This window comes from Anabrus simplex, chromosome 13 (assembly GCF_040414725.1).
Source record: "Anabrus simplex isolate iqAnaSimp1 chromosome 13, ASM4041472v1, whole genome shotgun sequence".
Classification (NCBI taxonomy): domain Eukaryota; kingdom Metazoa; phylum Arthropoda; class Insecta; order Orthoptera; family Tettigoniidae; genus Anabrus; species Anabrus simplex.
The window spans coordinates 2,315,784-2,334,316 of record NC_090277.1 but is presented as its reverse complement, the minus strand read 5'-3'; the positions used below and the strand labels follow the sequence as shown (position 1 = coordinate 2,334,316).

At 41.1% G+C, this 18,533-nt stretch overlaps 1 protein-coding gene across 1 annotated transcript in view; it reads left to right on the top strand.

Moving 5' to 3' along the window:
- LOC136884838 (uncharacterized) overlaps positions 1-18,208 on the top strand; it is an 82,169-nt gene extending 63,961 nt beyond the window's left edge. Inside the window, exon 6 of the mRNA XM_068230151.1 lies at positions 18,186-18,208. Coding sequence (XP_068086252.1) covers positions 18,186-18,208 — 23 coding nt within the window. The remainder of the gene's footprint in view (positions 1-18,185) is intronic.
- The last annotated feature ends 325 nt before the right edge of the window (positions 18,209-18,533 follow it).

Here is an 18,533-nt window from a genome sequence, read left to right as displayed (position 1 = left end):
GGAATGGGAGAATATTCTGGAGCTAAGTAGTGATGATTGTCAGAATATTTTCAGTTGGAGTGGTAGAGTGGAAGGGGACAGTGGGGTAGCGATGTCAGTTGGTGTGATAGGTAACACTTTTTCTGGCTGGGTGGGAGAAGGTTGACGTTTGCCCTTGCATTTAACTGAGAAATGTGGATGATCTTCACTGCAGGTATTTCATTTGTGTGATTCCATTTTCCTGCAAGCACTTGAGGTGTGTTGACCACTACAAATCGCACATATATTTTGAAGGAAGCAATAGCAGGATGATCATAGAATTGGTAGCGATCGCAGTGTCTGCGTTGTTGTCAAGATGACCAAGAGGCCTCCACATGATGTCGCTTCACGTAGATCATCAAGCCATCCCTCAGAAGCTGGTTCATTGCTGCCATATTCCGGGAAAGGATACGCATCAGCGAGGTGTGTACGTTAGTAATTCGAATCTGAATGGCCCGGAGTAATTGATGTCTTTGTTTCTGAAGATGGCCAGCGAAAACGTCCTCCGTGTACTGCTATCAACTCCATGTGCCACCACTGATCAGGTTGAGTCTGAACGCAAAAGCGGTTAGTTGCGCTGCGTTGTTGAGCCAGGTTCTGTGCTGCGGCATGTGTTCAAAATGCGCCAGTCTTATTTTGTTGACTAGATCTGTGTAAACATTTCTAGAAGTTGTGATAATGTGGCTCTACTCAATTTCTAGGAGATAATCTCGTGTTGCATTGGGCAGAAGCTTGGTAATTATATTGTAGATTGGGAGCGAGTTGTTGACATCCGGGTTCAGGTTTCTCATCTTCACTACCTAGAATCGGGAAGAAAGACCAGTGTTTATTGCCGTGCCACTGCTTGGCTCCTGATATGTAACGAGCGGTTCGCAGCTGGTAAATGGAGCTGTGCTAGAATATCACTCTGATGTTGAGAGGTGATGTGCCGCCTGATTGAGAGTGGTGTGTGTGTGTTCTGCCAGTCAATGCAAGTGAGATTTATTCCTCAGGAGCAACAGCAAGCTACATGCAATGATTTGGGCTTGGAGAATCACTGTCTTCTAGGCTCCTAGCCTGCTTCGCTGCATTCTCCTCTATCGCAGTTTGTTGTCCCCATGGTGGAGGTGGTGGTGTAGAATTTCCAGACACCATAGACGCTATTCGTGCAGGTGGTATATTTCTTACTGATGGTGCTCTCTGTTGGTTTCTGTTCAAGTTGTCATGTCGCAGCTCATAGTTGCCTTGCCATATTACTCAATATCATAGGATGAAAATTCATGGTTATGATCCGTATTTAATTGTGATTACAATAATAATTAAACTTATGTTTTAATTGTCCACCTTTTCAATACTATATAGTCTATGCACATTACATAATATAGGATTCAAATGGTGCACCATTAAAACATAAGTTTAATTATAGGAGTGATACTACTCATTAGTAGCCTCTGTGGCTCAGGCAGCAGCATGTCTGCCCCTCACCGCTGGGTTCCGTGGTTCAGATCCCGGTCATTTCATGTGAGATTTGTTCTGGACAACGTGGAGGGGCGTCAGGTTTTCCCTGTCATCTTACATTCCAGCAACACTCACTAATATCACCTGTCAGTCATTAATCATTGCCCCACAGGAGTGCGACAGGCCTCAGCAGGCGGCACAATTCCTATCCTTGCCGCATGATGGGCCTTCATTCATTCCATTCCTGATCGTGTCAATGACTGGAAAACAGGTTGGAGGTTTTAATTCGTACCGCTCAATTGTCACATCTTGTGATGAACCGATTCCCGGTCAAAAGATTATATGAATACCAGTTTGCTACGTGAATACGGGTGTTAACACATTTATCTGCTATGAAATTTGTAGTTTTTTGGTTTCAAGCCTCTATCTCAGAACTGAGAGATTCAGGGTTTAATTCTTAATGGTGGTGGTGAGGAAGGCGTTTATTTTAGTCTGAATGGATGACGTACAAATTTTAACAGCATTTCATTTAGGTCTATTCGATACAGGTGTAATTGTTATAGTCTGCTAAGAGGTCCGAGATATATATCTGAGGTTTACTCAACTTTGTAACAGAAATGAGTACTGAGTAGGAAGAAAGTCATAAACTACTCTGTCTATAAAGAGGAGGTCATGTGCTACTAAGTCTTTGAGGAGAACGAGTTTCGCATTGCAGTAAAGTTATGTTAACTATGTATTGCAATGTGAAACCACTTTAAAACTATCCTCTAAGCTGCGGATTCAAACATACCATCCCTTAAGTGGATGTTCTTGGCCATAGGAACTAAAAACCATGCAGCAAATTCGCTCTGTTGAGGAGGAAAGCACGCCAACTCCGGGATGCACACAGGCTGATGATGCTTCGAGCATTGGAACTCCAAGCTAAGTTGTGTGTTTTATCCTAAAGTTCTTTCAAATCTTACCCTGCCTAGTGAAGACATTAAAGCATTGTCAATCAGATCCCATACAAATTGTAATCATCAATCATTTTAGATTCTTGTCAATGAATACATGTTGAAGTTTTAATTATCATTTCATTTTGTTGCACCCCGTACCAATAGGGTCTGGTTACCTAGCGGGTAGTAGCCTTTGTAACAAGAAATATCATGTAGTCGGTGACCGTGTTTAGTCCCACTGTGTCACGAACACCATTAGTCTGCATTGCTTGTGAGTAGTACTCTAATGTGCAGAACACCATTGGTCTGTGTCACCTGTGATTGGTGCCATTATGTGTGACATGCCATGTGCCTATAATATCTGTGATTATTACCGGTGTAGGATTGCCATGGTTCTGCTTTACCAGTAATTAGTACTATTGCAAGGGGGAGTGACATGGATTTTGGACCCTTTCGAACAACGAGCATTATCTCAGAAAATAAGGCATTGTGAATTGGATCCACTGATTGTTTTGGATTCACGGTCATTTTGTCACTGTCATTCGTTTTAGGTTTTACCTCACAATACCAACAAGGGCACTTCCTTTAATTTTAAGTCTTGAGTAGTATAATTGGACAGTTCTGCGGCACCTCCGCCGCCGCACGCCTCCGCCGACGCCGCCCGCGGGAAATTTGAATTTTGGCGGGAAATTTGAATTTTGGCGCGAGATTTGAATTTGTAAACAAAGCCACGTGCTTTTTGACAGCTGTCATCGACAACAACGCATCGCTAACCTCACTGCTGCCATCTTGACGGGCCTAAACCTCACTAGTGCCAACTTAACCTAACTAGCATGAGGTAAACAAAGCCACGTGTTTTCTGACAGCCACGTGCTTTTTGACAGACAACAACGCATCGCTAACCTCAGTACTGCCATCTTGACGGGCCTAAACCTCAGTAGTGCCAACTTAACCTAACTAGCGCGAGGTAAACAAAGCCACGTGCTTTTTGACAGCCAAGTGCTTTTTGAGAGATTTATAAACAAAGCCACGTGCTTTTTGACAGACAACAACGCATCGCTAACCTCAGTACTGCCATCTTGACGGGCCTAAACCTTAGTGGTACCAACTTAACCTAACTAGCGCGTGGTAAACAAAGCCACGTGTTTTTTGACAGCCACGTGCTTTTTTGACAGCTGTCATCCGCCATCTTTGAGCACTGTGCTGCCCTCTATATCGCAGTAGCTGCAAAATTCGTCACCTGTCATCGGCAGTGCTGCCATCTTGACGGGTCTAAACCTTAGTGCTACCAACTTAACCTAACTAGCGCGAGGTAAACAAAGCCACGTGTTTTTTGACAGCTGCCATCCGCCATCTTTAATCTATTGAGCACAGTGCTGCCCTCTTTAGCTACTTACCTTTGAAATGTGGTGGCGGATAATTTGAAAAATGCTTTTTTGACAGCAGCCATCTTGCATCGCAAACCTCAGTGCTGCCCTCTTTAGCTAGATACCTGTGGTGGCAGACAATTCCACGTGACAGCAGCCATCAAAGCCACGTGTTTTTTGACAGCCACGTGCTTTTTTGACAGCTGTCATCCGCCATCTTTGAGCACTGTGCTGCCCTCTATATCGCAGTAGCTGCAAAATTCGTCACCTGTCATCGGCAGTGCTGCCATCTTGACGGGTCTAAACCTTAGTGCTACCAACTTAACCTAACTAGCGCGAGGTAAACAAAGCCACGTGTTTTTTGACAGCTGCCATCCGCCATCATTAATCTATTGAGCACAGTGCTGCCCTCTTTAGCTACTTACCTTTGAAATGTGGTGGCGGATAATTTGAAAAATGCTTTTTTGACAGCAGCCATCTTGCATCGCAAACCTCAGTGCTGCCCTCTTTAGCTAGATACCTGTGGTGGCAGACAATTCCACGTGACAGCAGCCATCTTTAATCAAGAGAGCACCGTGCTGCCCTCTATGTGGTGGCGGTAAATTGAAAAATTCCACGTGCTCTTGTTTGGAAACAAACTCACGTGCTTTTTTGACAGCTGTCATCTGCCATCTTTAATCAACAGAGCTGCACTCTATGTGGTGGCGGCAATTTGAAAAATTCTATGTGCTCTTGTTGGGAAACAAAGCCACGTGCTTTTTTGACAGCTGTCATCCGCCATCTTTAACCAACAGAGCACTATGCTGCGGGCAATTTCGTCAGCTGTCATCCGCCATCTTTAATCCAGAGAGAACAGTGCTGCACTCTATGTGGTGGCGGTACATTCTACGTGCTTTACAAACCTATGCGCTTTTCTGTCATCCACCATCTTTAATCCAGAGAGAACAGTGCCGCACTCTATGTGGTGGTGGCAAATTCTACGTGGAAACAAATTCTACTCGCTCTTCAGCTGTCATCCACCATCTTTAATCAAAAGAGCACCGTGCTGCCCTCTTTGTGGTGGCGGATAATTTGAAAAAAATTCAGCAGCCATCTTTAATCCAGAGAGAACAGTGCTGCCCTCTTTAGCTACTTACCTTTGAGGCGGTTAATTTGAAAAATTCTTTTCGACAAGCAGCCATCTTTAATCCAGAGAGAACAGTGCTGCCCTCTTTAGCTACTTGCCTTTGAGGTGGTTAATTTGAAAAAATTCAGCAGCCATCTTTAATCCAGAGAGAACAGTGCTGCCCTCTTTAGCTACTTACCTTCGAGGCGGTTAATTTGAAAAATTCTAGCTGCCATCTTTAATGAAAAGAGCATCGTGGTGCTATCTTGCGAGTAATATTTTACGTCACAGCTGTCATCCACCATCTTGCATTGCTAACCTTAGTGCTGCCCTCTTTAGCTACTTACCTTTGACAAGCTGTCACCCGCCATCTTGCATCGCAAACCTCAGTGCTGCACTCTATGTGGTGGCGGATCATTTAAAAAATCTTTTTGACAAGCAGCCATCTTTAATCAACAGAGCACCGTGCTGCCATCTTTCGCTACTGCCATCTTACATCGCTTACCTCGCTGCTGCACTCTATGTGGTGGCGGCTAATTCGAACAAGTTTAATCACGCATCGGGCAAGCTAGAGTAAGCACGTGCTGTTGTGATGACGTCATTGTGCATGTTTAAACCAGTTCGTTGACTAAAAGCTTTAGTCTTCGAGAAACAGTGATAGAGTGTAGAGTGCAAACATGACGAAAACATTAATAGTTGATGTGCAAGGCTTTAAAGTAAACGGAAACAAATTTGTGTTTAAAGAGGTGGCTGTGTTAGATTGCAGTGTGTTGTGGGCACCAAAACTTGTTAGTTTAGTATTTAGTCCACCGTTCCCTTACTGTTTGCAAACAGATGAAGATAAAAAGCAGACTCAGTGGATTGAAAACAATTTAGGTTTGAAGTGGGAAGAAAAAGGAATACCTTATCGTTTTCTACCTTTAATGATGAATACACATTTGTCAAGAGCAGATCTTGTTCTTTTAAAGGGTTGTGAAAAGAAAGAATGATTGCGTGATTTTCTACCATCATCATGTGAAGTTATCGACATGCATGAATTGGGGTGCCCATCATTTAAAACTCTTCCGAAAGAGCATAGCAGAGAAACAAGTAAACAGTCTTTACAACATGTAGGTATGCTCTTTGATTGGTTGTGTCGCAGTGCATGCCGGGAAGTGAACAACATATGTAAAGTGCAGTGTCGAAATAACCTTAGTGTAAAAGAAACATTTGTAGAGTAAAGACATCATGTCATTTCTAACAGATACTAAGTGTAACGCAGTTGAAAAGGCGATCGTAAAGTTTTATGCATGCAAAAAGAAACTAAACACTTTTACTGAAGAAGAGTTAAATGCATTACCAAAGGCATTTTTGGTTAATGTAGCTGCGAATGCTGTAAAGAAGATTTGGGAAAAGGTGCCCCGTGAGTGGACTCAAGATCCTGTTTTGTCAGAGCTTCAAACGTGTAGTTTACATCATGAACACGTGAGTTTAGCTAGAAGACCTTCTGTGAGACAGTGCCGTACATGTCAACTAATTAAACTGTATCACGGACCTAAAACTAACGAGTTGTCTTCGCTTATAAACACTTATCATGGCTGTGGAGAGAGTAAACAAGGAAAAGGTGAAGAAACGTGCTGGGAGAAAGATGAGGAAGCATGTTGGGCGTGGACTCATCAATAGAGTGATTGATCTTCTTTTCTTCGTGCTTCATCTCCCCTGCAGCCCTAGAACACATTCGCCTGATACGTAGTTACATGCTGCCTGCATAGAGTGTAGCTGTTAAAATCTGCTTCGTAAAGTTATGCTGTGTGTGTGTGTGTGTGTTATTACCTAGTGCTTTAGCTGCTCAGAAGAATATAGCAGCACTTGTCGTTGTTGGTGCAATAAAACGAAAACTGAGTGTCAAAGACCGTAACATAAACAAAGGATAAAAATGTATGTATATATATTCTAAAATAAATATGAATTGTCAAAACATATTACAGGTGTTGTTTAATCCTACAGCATGTCCTAGTGACTTAGAAGAAAGGAAACGTAGAGGATTAAAAGAAAACACACATAATATTTAAAGTACATCCTCTTTATTAATCCATGAATTAAAGCTGTTATTAAAACCAAGCCATTTAACATACAGTTTATTACCACGACGTCGAATAACACGTTCAACTAAATAGTGATCAGGATATTTTGTTTTCTGCAGTTCTTCGATGTAGAATCCTCCTTCAATAGGCTGTCCTCTGAGATCGCGAAGTAAATACGTAACTGGATTAGTAAGCTTAACACTTCTGATTTGAAAAATTTCAGTGCTCCAGTTAGGTGTGTATCCTTTTGCAAAGATAGACTTGTGTTTGCTGATGCGAACGAAATCACCTTCTTTAAAGCGATAGCGACGTGGATCAGCTGTTTTGATTACAAGATGAATAGCATCTAGACGAGGTGTATTCTTTGTAACAAGACGTGGCTTTGTTCCGATAGTGCGATGAGGTGTATCGTTGTAGGTAGATAAAAGTCTAGGTAGCAGATCAATCCAACGATATGAACCTTGCGCTGTAAATTCTTGCCACATCATTGTTTTGAGTGTACGATTAAAGCGTTCTACAACACTTGCCTTGAGATTACTGAACGTAGAGTAGTGTTGAATGCCAAGTAACTTGAGGTAAGAAGAAAAATCCTTGTTGTAAAACTCTTTACCTTGATCAGTTTGAAGAAGCCTTGGGCAGCGTTTCGATTCTTCAACAATATGTTTAAATGCTTCTTTAACTTGAGCTGCTGTTTTAGAACGCACGGGTTGTGCAAAAGCAAACTTTGAGTACACATCGATAACAGTAAGTAGATACTTATAGCCCTTATTACTAGAAGCATATGGAATCATTTCTACTAAGTCTGCTTGCCAGAGATCATCTTTTCCTCGTGTAATAACGCGTCTGCGACAGTAGGTGCGACGTGCTGGTTTATGTAACTCATGTGCGATGTTTACCTTTACAGGTGAGATCTTCTCTTGACGAGCCATTACAAAATAATACCGGCATAACGTAGTTCTCTTTCTATTTCTAGAATTTCTGATCCGTGACCAGTGTGACCAGCCTCTTGCGATGCTCTTAAAAGTTGTAATCGTTCAACGAGTAAGTTTGGGTCATTCCAGTATCTTACATCCACATACGGCAACAAAGGCTTGTAGATAACGTCTAGACTACGTGCAGTCGGAAACAGCTTAGAAATAAACTCACGATACTTGTAACTCTTATTCGCATTTACAGCTTCTGTTCTCTTGTAATTACGTCGTGTTGCATCGGTAGCAAAAAGTATTGCTTTATACTTTTTAAGATCATCTTGTAAAATTATATCCTTGTCAGGTATTCGTGAGAAAAGAAGTTCTAAGAGTCCTTTCGTAGGTTTATAGGTGACACCTTTTACAATGAGTTTGTTGCTATTAATCTTAACATTTGAATTTCCTATCCGGAAACAGTCATCTTCGTAGCGAATACCATAGGTAGTGTCAGTTTGTCCTGTAAAAAGTTTTTCTATATAAGGTGCAAAGAGAGATCCATAGGTATCTTGAATAAAAGTTCTAAACTGATTGCGATACTCTGGTGTAATCATAACCTCAGACAAAGATGGTAGATTTTGCGTCGATGTAGTAGGTGTTTCTGCAATAACATCTGTAGTTAAAAACTCAACACGCTTAGATGGTGATGCATCATTAAGTTCTTCTTCTTCTTCTTCCTTATCTTCCTCTTCTTGATCTACATCCTGCTTCTTCTCTTCCGTATCTTCTTCATGCTTTTCTTCTTCATGCTTCTCTTTATGATATGATGTTTGCATAGAAGCAAAACTTGAAGTAGACTGCGGTAATGAAGTAGAATAAAAAATTTCTTTGAGGGGTGTACTTAGTTGTGTTTTTAAAAATAAATCCGTGTCTGCTTGAATACGTTTAAGCTCTTTAAATTTCCGTCGAATATTGTTTCGAGCTTGGATGATATGTTTTGTGATCTCCTTGCTAGATGTTAACATGATGGTGGTTTTTAATCAAGTAGTTACTGTAATTCTGTGTTAATGCATATAAAATGATCGAAACCCATGCGATATCGTCCATGCTGTACATCACTTTCTTTATCAATAACTAAAAAGCTGTAACGGTGTAATGACCAACATTTAGCACACATACGTTTAAAGTCATCGAATGTCATATCAGTGTTAACATGATCGTTATACACATGTCGCATGTTGCGCTCATCTTGCCGAAAAAGCACAATAACATTTGCGTTGTCGCGTATCAACTGCTTGGGCACACGAGAATAGGTTTGGCACAAATAGATGCAGTCAACATATTTATGTCCACCCATACTAAAGAATGCACGAATAACGTTTTGCTGTTCTGTTGCGACATCATCAAAGATCATTAGAGAATTAGGAAGCACATCGTCTGGTGATGGTACTTGCTCATGTGAATTAAATTTAAAATATCTTATTCCATCTTTAACTAGATCGTGCATTACAGTTTGTAGAATAGTATATAGCGGCTGATAGAGTGACTTTGCGAAAACGTAAATATTCTCGAAGCGTACACCATTTACAGAAGTAATAAGTGTGAGTAAAAGATTTGTTTTACCGCATCCCGACGGACCTGATATAATACATCGAACAGTAAAAGGAAACAACGTTCCATGACGTTTTCTTGTAGTTGTACTAGAACTAGGTAAGAGATGTGGTACAATGTCGGTAACAGGTAGTGTGTCTTGCTGCTTTATAATCTTCATGATAACTGAATCATAAAGTACGTAATAGTAATATATATATATATTAAACGAAACAAGAGGCAACGGTTAGTTTATGATTTGCTCTTGACTAGTAAAGTCGTGTCCAGCATGGTGAAACAACGATATCCAAACGACATGAAGAAGAAGAAGAAAGTAAAAACTGTTGGATGGAAAGATGTTATAAAGGCTGCGCAAAAAGCTATTCGAGGGGAATACAATCCTCGTGTAGCTATTACTAAGGCGTTACGCGCAGCAAGAGCGAGAATTTCTCCAAAGTGCAGAGCAATATTTAGTAAACGTGCGCGAATTATTCCTGTACCAAAACGAGGAGGATTTCTTCCTGCGCTGTTTGCTGGCTTAGCAGCTTTAGGGTCATTGCTAGGTGGTGCTAGTGCTGTAGCGAGAACTGTCAAAGCTGTAGAAGAAGCGAAACAACAGTTGAAAGAGAGTGAACGTCATAACAAGACGATGGAGGCAATTGCGTTACGAGGCAAAGGTGTGAACATGAAGCTAGCGCCATACAAGAAAGGGCTTGGTATCTACATTTCTCCAAAAAACGTCTACTGAATGCACTGCCATATCGAGCTGTAACGCATGATGAAGTTTTTACGTTTGCTAAACAACTAGGAATTCATTATTTTCGAGGAGTGTATATGCGCGATCAACTACCAGCACGTCCACGTGAACGTGAAAGTGCCGTAATTAACTTGGACGACAGTCGTGGACCTGGAACTCATTACGTTGCTTATGTAAAACGTAAATCTAAAGTATGGTATTTTGATAGCTGTGGAGATTTACCTCCTCCTTTTGAGCTCATACGTTATTTCGGAAGCAGTGCAGACATTGTTTACAATAAAAACCGTGTGCAAAACTTTAATACACGCATGTGCGGACGATTATGTCTTATGTTCTTATATCAAACCCAGACAGTAGAGAAAGTGTATTAGTATCTACGTGATGACGAACAGTGAAAGAACGTTTGCTGTACGTGGAGAAGGACCTGAAACAACCATCTATTTTAATCCGCCAATCGAACTTGCTTATCAGCCGCATAGTCTTGGACTAGTATCGTTTGAAAGCTACAATAAAATCTATAATGTGCGTGATGGTTTAAACAAGTTCTATTACGATGAGTATGTGCTAACACTACCCTCAGGTAGTTATACAGTAGATGATATTCACGACTATATTGAAAGTACGTTAATTGATCAGTTTGGGGAAGATAGTTTTAGTAATCATAATTACAAGTTCTCAATCACTATAAGCAACATTACGCATAAATGTGTTATTGAATCATCATTTAAGATTGACTTCAAATCACAACCTGATTCGATTGGATCACTGCTTGGATTTTCATCGAGGGAGCTCCTACCGAAGGTACGTTACGAGTCTGATCAACCTATAAAACTCTTCGATGATTATAATGTGAACATTACTTGTAATATTATTACAGACTTGAATAGTAATCTACAACCTTCGCACGTCCTGCACGACTTTATTGTTACAGAGGAACGTGGATATACTATTTGTGAGAAACCAGCAGTAGTTCTTTATCATCCTGTGTCTGTAAAACACATTAGCAACATTACTCTTAGACTTGTAAATAAACATAATCAGCTTATTCATTTAGATCAGCACGCGTACGTAGCTTGCAAACTACATCTTAAACCAGTATGAAAACCATCTATAAAACACGGTGTACATTCCGAAGACATACTACATGTGTGCAGAGACTCATCGAGTTAACAGATACCCATAAGCAGATACTCCAAGATTTAGGATATACACTACTACAACAGAATGGAAGAAATGCTAGACATTACGAATACAGTAGAAAGTCGTGAAGGTGTAGTACGAAGTGAGCTTCATTCCTATCAACCTTTTACGTTTGGATTAAATAACAATGATGAAATTCATTTTATTATTAATCAACAAGATGTTTACACCTTACCACACGAAAGCTACCTCTATATTGAAGGACGATTAGAAAAGTCTGATGGAAGTGGACCAAGCACTTCACAACTAAACAACCATGCTCTAGCTTTTCTCTTTTCTGAAGCGCGATATGAAGTAAAGAATGTTGAAATAGATCGAACGAAGAATGTTGGTATTACAAGCGCAATTAAACTCTACCCTTCTTTCTGTGATGAAGAAAGTAATCTTTTGCGGATGGCTGGATGGTGTCCAAAAGCTACTAACAACTGGATGATTAATGAGGATGGAACTTTTACGGGTATGTTATCACTGAAACATATTTTTGGATTCGCAGAAGACTTTACACGTATTATAATCAACGTAAAACAAGAGCTTATTCTAATCCGTGATCGAAGTGATTACAATTCTCTTAAAGCAGTAGAAACACCTGTAGAATCGAAAATAACACTGCATCGTATACTGTGGCGGATCCCACATGTAACCTTATCTGATCGTGAAAAACTTCGATTGCTCAAGATTGTAGAAAATGATACACCATTACCTATACGTTTTAGAAGTTGGGAGCTGCATGAATATCCTATGTTACCACCTACAAACAAGCATAGCTGGGCTGTTAAAACATCACGTTTTACTGAGAAGCCCTTGTACATTATTTTTGGATTTCAAACTAATCGTAAATTCAATCACGAAAAAGATAGCTCACTGTTTGATCACTGCAAATTAAGACACGTTAGACTATATCTCAATGGAATTACGTATCCCTACGAAAACATCGACATTAACTTTGAGAAAAATAAGTTTGGGATGCTCTATGACATGTTTTGTAAATTTCAATCATCGTATTATCAGAAAGAAGATCGTCCGCTATTTACACCTCAAGAATTTAAAAATAAAGCACCGATTGTAGTTATAGACTGCTCTTATCATGAAGAATCTATAAAAGAATCTCCAGTTGATATTCGTTTAGAATTTGAAACATCTGAAAACATTCCTGCTAACACAGCAGCCTATTGTCTTATTATTCATATGAGCGATGTTACTTACCATCCGCTAACGAATATTGTTACGAGACTATCAATAAGAATAGATCTTTATCATTTTCATTAGTGTGTGCTTCGACATCGTACGCTATGGAACAAAACTGTAAATGTGCATGCTGTTTGCATGCTCATACGCAACATCTTATTTATGTTTCACGAGTGAGTGAGGCTATTAAGATGTTCTATAAACGTAGATCGTCGATGCCGAAACATCTTATTCAATACTTACCACCAGGATTTTTATATACGTACGCTGCCTCTTACGTACATAATTCTTGGGACATCCTTCCTCTACACAGTAAGATGTCAATCGAAGTAGCTTTATGCAGAACTTGTGAACAAGCATCGAGGAGAAAATGGTGATGATGATTGGGATGGACCAAATCCGAGGATTGAACACTGTACACAGTGTATGAATGAACTTTCTCTAGTACTTCATGATGATGATGATGATGATTCCGAAAAGGGATAACAGCAAGGTAAGAAGTACATGATCTTCTCTGTAAAGCATAACATACTTAGTATAATATATTTCTAAATGCTTTGTTTAATTTGAATGTTGCAGGAGGCATTTCAGAAGCATACGTTGTTAAGAAGCACACCAACCTTGTCAGCAGCAAAAAACGAACACTGTTGTAGTACATTTGTAAATAAATATTTGATCGCATTCAAAAATGTTGTACTTATTGCATTGGTTTACTCCGACTTACTCTTAAGAAAAACGATCAGGTCTAAACATGCATGATGACGTCATCACAACAGCACGTGCTTACTCTAGCTTGCCCGATGCGTGATTAAACTTGTTCGAATTAGCCGCCACCACATAGAGTGCAGCAGCGAGGTAAGCGATGTAAGATGGCAGTAGCTAAAGATGGCAGCACGGTGCTCTGTTGATTAAAGATGGCTGCTTGTCAAAAAGATTTTTTTAAATTATCCGCCACCACATAGAGTGCAGCACTGAGGTTTGCGATGCAAGATGGCGGGTGACAGCTTGTCAAAGGTAAGTAGCTAAAGAGGGCAGCACTAAGGTTAGCAATGCAAGATGGTGGATGACAGCTGTGACGTAAAATATTACTCGCAAGATAGCACTACGATGCTCTTTTCATGAAAGATGGCAGCTAGAATTTTTCAAATTAACCGCCTCGAAGGTAAGTAGCTAAAGAGGGCAGCACTGTTCTCTCTGGATTAAAGATGGCTGCTGAATTTTTTTCAAATTAACCGCCTCAAAGGCAAGTAGCTAAAGAGGGCAGCACTGTTCTCTCTGGATTAAAGATGGCTGCTTGTCGAAAAGAATTTTTCAAATTAACCGCCTCAAAGGTAAGTAGCTAAAGAGGGCAGCACTGTTCTCTCTGGATTAAAGATGGCTGCTGAATTTTTTTCAAATTATCCGCCACCACAAAGAGGGCAGCACGGTGCTCTTTTGATTAAAGATGGTGGATGATAGCTGAAGAGCGAGTAGAATTTGTTTCCACGTAGAATTTGCCGCCACCACATAGAGTGCGGCACTGTTCTCTCTGGATTAAAGATGGTGGATGACAGAAAAGCGCATAGGTTTGTAAAGCACGTAGAATGTACCGCCACCACATAGAGTGCAGCACTGTTCTCTCTGGATTAAAGATGGCGGATGACAGCTGACGAAATTGCCCGCAGCATAGTGCTCTGTTGGTTAAAGATGGCGGATGACAGCTGTCAAAAAAGCACGTGGCTTTGTTTCCCAACAAGAGCACATAGAATTTTTCAAATTGCCGCCACCACATAGAGTGCAGCTCTGTTGATTAAAGATGGCAGATGACAGCTGTCAAAAAAGCACGTGAGTTTGTTTCCAAACAAGAGCACGTGGAATTTTTCAATTTACCGCCACCACATAGAGGGCAGCACGGTGCTCTCTTGATTAAAGATGGCTGCTGTCACGTGGAATTGTCTGCCACCACAGGTATCTAGCTAAAGAGGGCAGCACTGAGGTTTGCGATGCAAGATGGCTGCTGTCAAAAAAGCATTTTTCAAATTATCCGCCACCACATTTCAAAGGTAAGTAGCTAAAGAGGGCAGCACTGTGCTCAATAGATTAAAGATGGCGGATGGCAGCTGTCAAAAAACACGTGGCTTTGTTTACCTCGCGCTAGTTAGGTTAAGTTGGTAGCACTAAGGTTTAGACCCGTCAAGATGGCAGCACTGCCGATGACAGGTGACGAATTTTGCAGCTACTGCGATATAGAGGGCAGCACAGTGCTCAAAGATGGCGGATGACAGCTGTCAAAAAAGCACGTGGCTGTCAAAAAACACGTGGCTTTGATGGCTGCTGTCACGTGGAATTGTCTGCCACCACAGGTATCTAGCTAAAGAGGGCAGCACTGAGGTTTGCGATGCAAGATGGCTGCTGTCAAAAAAGCATTTTTCAAATTATCCGCCACCACATTTCAAAGGTAAGTAGCTAAAGAGGGCAGCACTGTGCTCAATAGATTAAAGATGGCGGATGGCAGCTGTCAAAAAACACGTGGCTTTGTTTACCTCGCGCTAGTTAGGTTAAGTTGGTAGCACTAAGGTTTAGACCCGTCAAGATGGCAGCACTGCCGATGACAGGTGACGAATTTTGCAGCTACTGCGATATAGAGGGCAGCACAGTGCTCAAAGATGGCGGATGACAGCTGTCAAAAAACCACGTGGCTGTCAAAAAACACGTGGCTTTGTTTACCACGCGCTAGTTAGGTTAAGTTGGTACCACTAAGGTTTAGGCCCGTCAAGATGGCAGTACTGAGGTTAGCGATGCGTTGTTGTCTGTCAAAAAGCACGTGGCTTTGTTTATAAATCTCTCAAAAAGCACGTGGCTGTCAAAAAGCACGTGGCTTTGTTTACCTCGCGCTAGTTAGGTTAAGTTGGCACTACTGAGGTTTAGGCCCGTCAAGATGGCAGTACTGAGGTTAGCGATGCGTTGTTGTCTGTCAAAAAGCACGTGGCTGTCAGAAAACACGTGGCTTTGTTTACCTCATGCTAGTTAGGTTAAGTTGGCACTAGTGAGGTTTAGGCCCGTCAAGATGGCAGCAGTGAGGTTAGCGATGCGTTGTTGTCGATGACAGCTGTCAAAAAGCACGTGGCTTTGTTTACAAATTCAAATCTCGCGCCAAAATTCAAATTTCCCGCCAAAATTCAAATTTCCCGCGGGCGGCGGAGGCGGCGGCGGAGGCGGCGGAGGAGGAGGCGGGCGGAGGCGTGCGGCGGCGGAGGTGCCGCAGAACTGTCCAATTATACTACTGTCTTGCAAATTTGATAATCATAGCAATTCTGATTGTACTAAGTTCAAGCGAACAAACAAACAAACAACATTGTTTATCGCCCAAGTTTGTGAGAGAAAGTAACCTTTGGTGTCTATATTTTTGCTTCTCATGTACCTCAATAGTGTAAGCGACACAAGTGCCCCCGGTTCACTGGACCCCACACCTTCTTGGTTTGTAAAGAACAAGCAATTCTCAATAATGATATAAATGTTAGAAGTACTGCAATTGTGTCACCCACTGAAATATTTAGCTAAGCACAGCTTGTGAAGCATTGAAGAAGTTCCGGAGTCATTGTACTGGATAAAGATTTTTTGAACTGGGGGAATCATTTATTCTTAGTGTCTTGTGTCTTGTAGTTTTGTCATGAATCTTGGCATTTGTACTAAGATTTGTTCGCTACCTATATTTGGTATAGGCAATACTGTTGTATCGCCTGGAAGATCCAAATGCAACCTTGGTTCTTACGCTATAATGTCAGATTGTACATTGAGGTTGAACTGTTCAGTCGTGAATACAACCACCAGGTAACTTCCTGGACACCAAATTGATTGTCCCAGTTGATATATTGCTTGTGACGTCATTTTATGTGTTAGTATATTTAAGCAGCATTCTTCTATTTGTATCATGCTAATAGCTGAAGTCTACCGGGCGAGTTGGCCGTGCGCGTAGAGGCGCGCGGCTGTGAGCTTGCATCCGGGAGATAGTAGGTTCGAATCCCACTATCGGCAGCCCTGAAAATGGTTTTCCGTGGTTTCCCATTTTCGCACCAGGCATATGCTGGGGCTGTACCTTAATTAAGGCCACGGCCGCTTCCTTCCAACTCCTAGGCCTTTCCTATCCCATCGTCGCCATAAGACCTATCTGTGTCGGTGCGACGTAAAGCCCCTAGCAAAAAAAAATAGCTGAAGTCTACCAAGAACCCACTATCTCCAGATTAATGGATACTGGCCGCACTTATGCGACTGCAGCTATCGAGCTCCGTTATCCCAACTTTTTAGGTGACTGAATTTGCTAGGGAATTCTCAGGCACTATCCCGGAGATTTTTGTTAAGGTTCGGTGTGCGAGGCTTATAAATCTTGATTCTCTTTACACAAAAAAGCTCGAAGAACTCTATCATCCATTTCTTACTCCTGAAGAAAGAGCATTTGAAGAATATTTTCTTGAATAATGGTCAGATGGACGATTCTTACAGGTTTGTTGACAAATTTCTTATTCGTCGTGAAGTGTCACCTGTAGGTCAGCCTAGGCATAATGCTGTTAAAACGCTTAAACCCATTGAAAATACGTTCGCTACATTTCCAGACTGGAAACAGCTGTATCTAATTTTCATGCGTGAATACAATGGAATGGGACACATGAAAATTGCACCCCTTGAGGCTTCTAACTCTTTACGCTTTTGTATGCCCCATCATTGTGTGTTCAAAGATTCTAGCATGACAATCAAGCCAAGAATTCAGTTTGACAGATGTGAATCTTGAAATGGGTTAGCTTTGAACTCGTCAATGGTTGACTCTCAAATTCAACCTGACTTCCTGTCTATTCTTTCAAGTTTCAAAACATATATTGTTACTCCTTTAGCTGATATTGCTAAGATGTAAAAATGTGTATTAATACATCTCGACCACAGGAGTCTTCTGAATGTTGGGAGGCATGAATCCTCTGATGAAGAGATCAAGGACTGCCACTCCACTACTCTTATAAGTTCTGCCCATATCTTGCTCCGAGATTTTTAGTTCAACTTGCTGACGAGTACACAGAATCTCTCCCTATTGCGTCTTCTTGTTTTTATGTGGACGACGAGATGACATGTACTAGCTCAGCTGAAGTAGCTCAATAGCTTCAGTCAGGAATTACTTCCCGGCTTTATAACATACATGTGTATCAGAAATAGGACGTCAAATTGTCTGGTAGCCCTTGCCAAAGTCCCTATGGGTGACAGAGAAACCTTGTCAACATGTAACCTACTTAGGATGAAGCTATTAGAGATTATTCGGCATCCTAAATGTGATGAGTTTCAGTTGCAAATAAACGTGATTAATGCACATAAGGATATCACTAAGGGAAGCATTCACAATCATTGTTTCCATATTGGTTCCTCTTGAATTGCTTTAATGTGCTCTTGTTGAATGTAAACTTGTCATGTATTCTATGTCGCAATTGGAAATTATATAGGCTTATTTGTCAGATCCTTTTCATAAAATTATTGGGATTTGGAGTGCAACGTAATGCGATAGGAAGTAATTTTGGGACATATATTGCGTTTGCTTTTGGATATTGTGTTTGATTTCGTTAGTTTACTCGTAAAAACTAATAACCTTTTGTATTCTGTTTTCTAGGTTTGGGAACGTTGCATTATTAAGGGGAGGTCCGGTAGGTACATGCAACAGTAATTGCAAGATATTGAAAAAAGGGAGTGACGTAATGTGCATTTTGCCCACTCATAATGAATGCAACATACAAGTTTTCTCTGACTCTGAAGCAAGCCCAATCCATCACATTAGAGAACAAACACTCTGTTGTAATGAATGTGGTTATAAATTTTCTCGGAAGTCGACTCTTCAGGAACACCTCCGTATACACACTGGTGAGCGTCCCTATTCCTGTCATACATGTGGTAGAAAATTTTCTCGGAAATCGAATTATCGCCAACACATGCTTACACATACCAGTGAACGTAGACATGC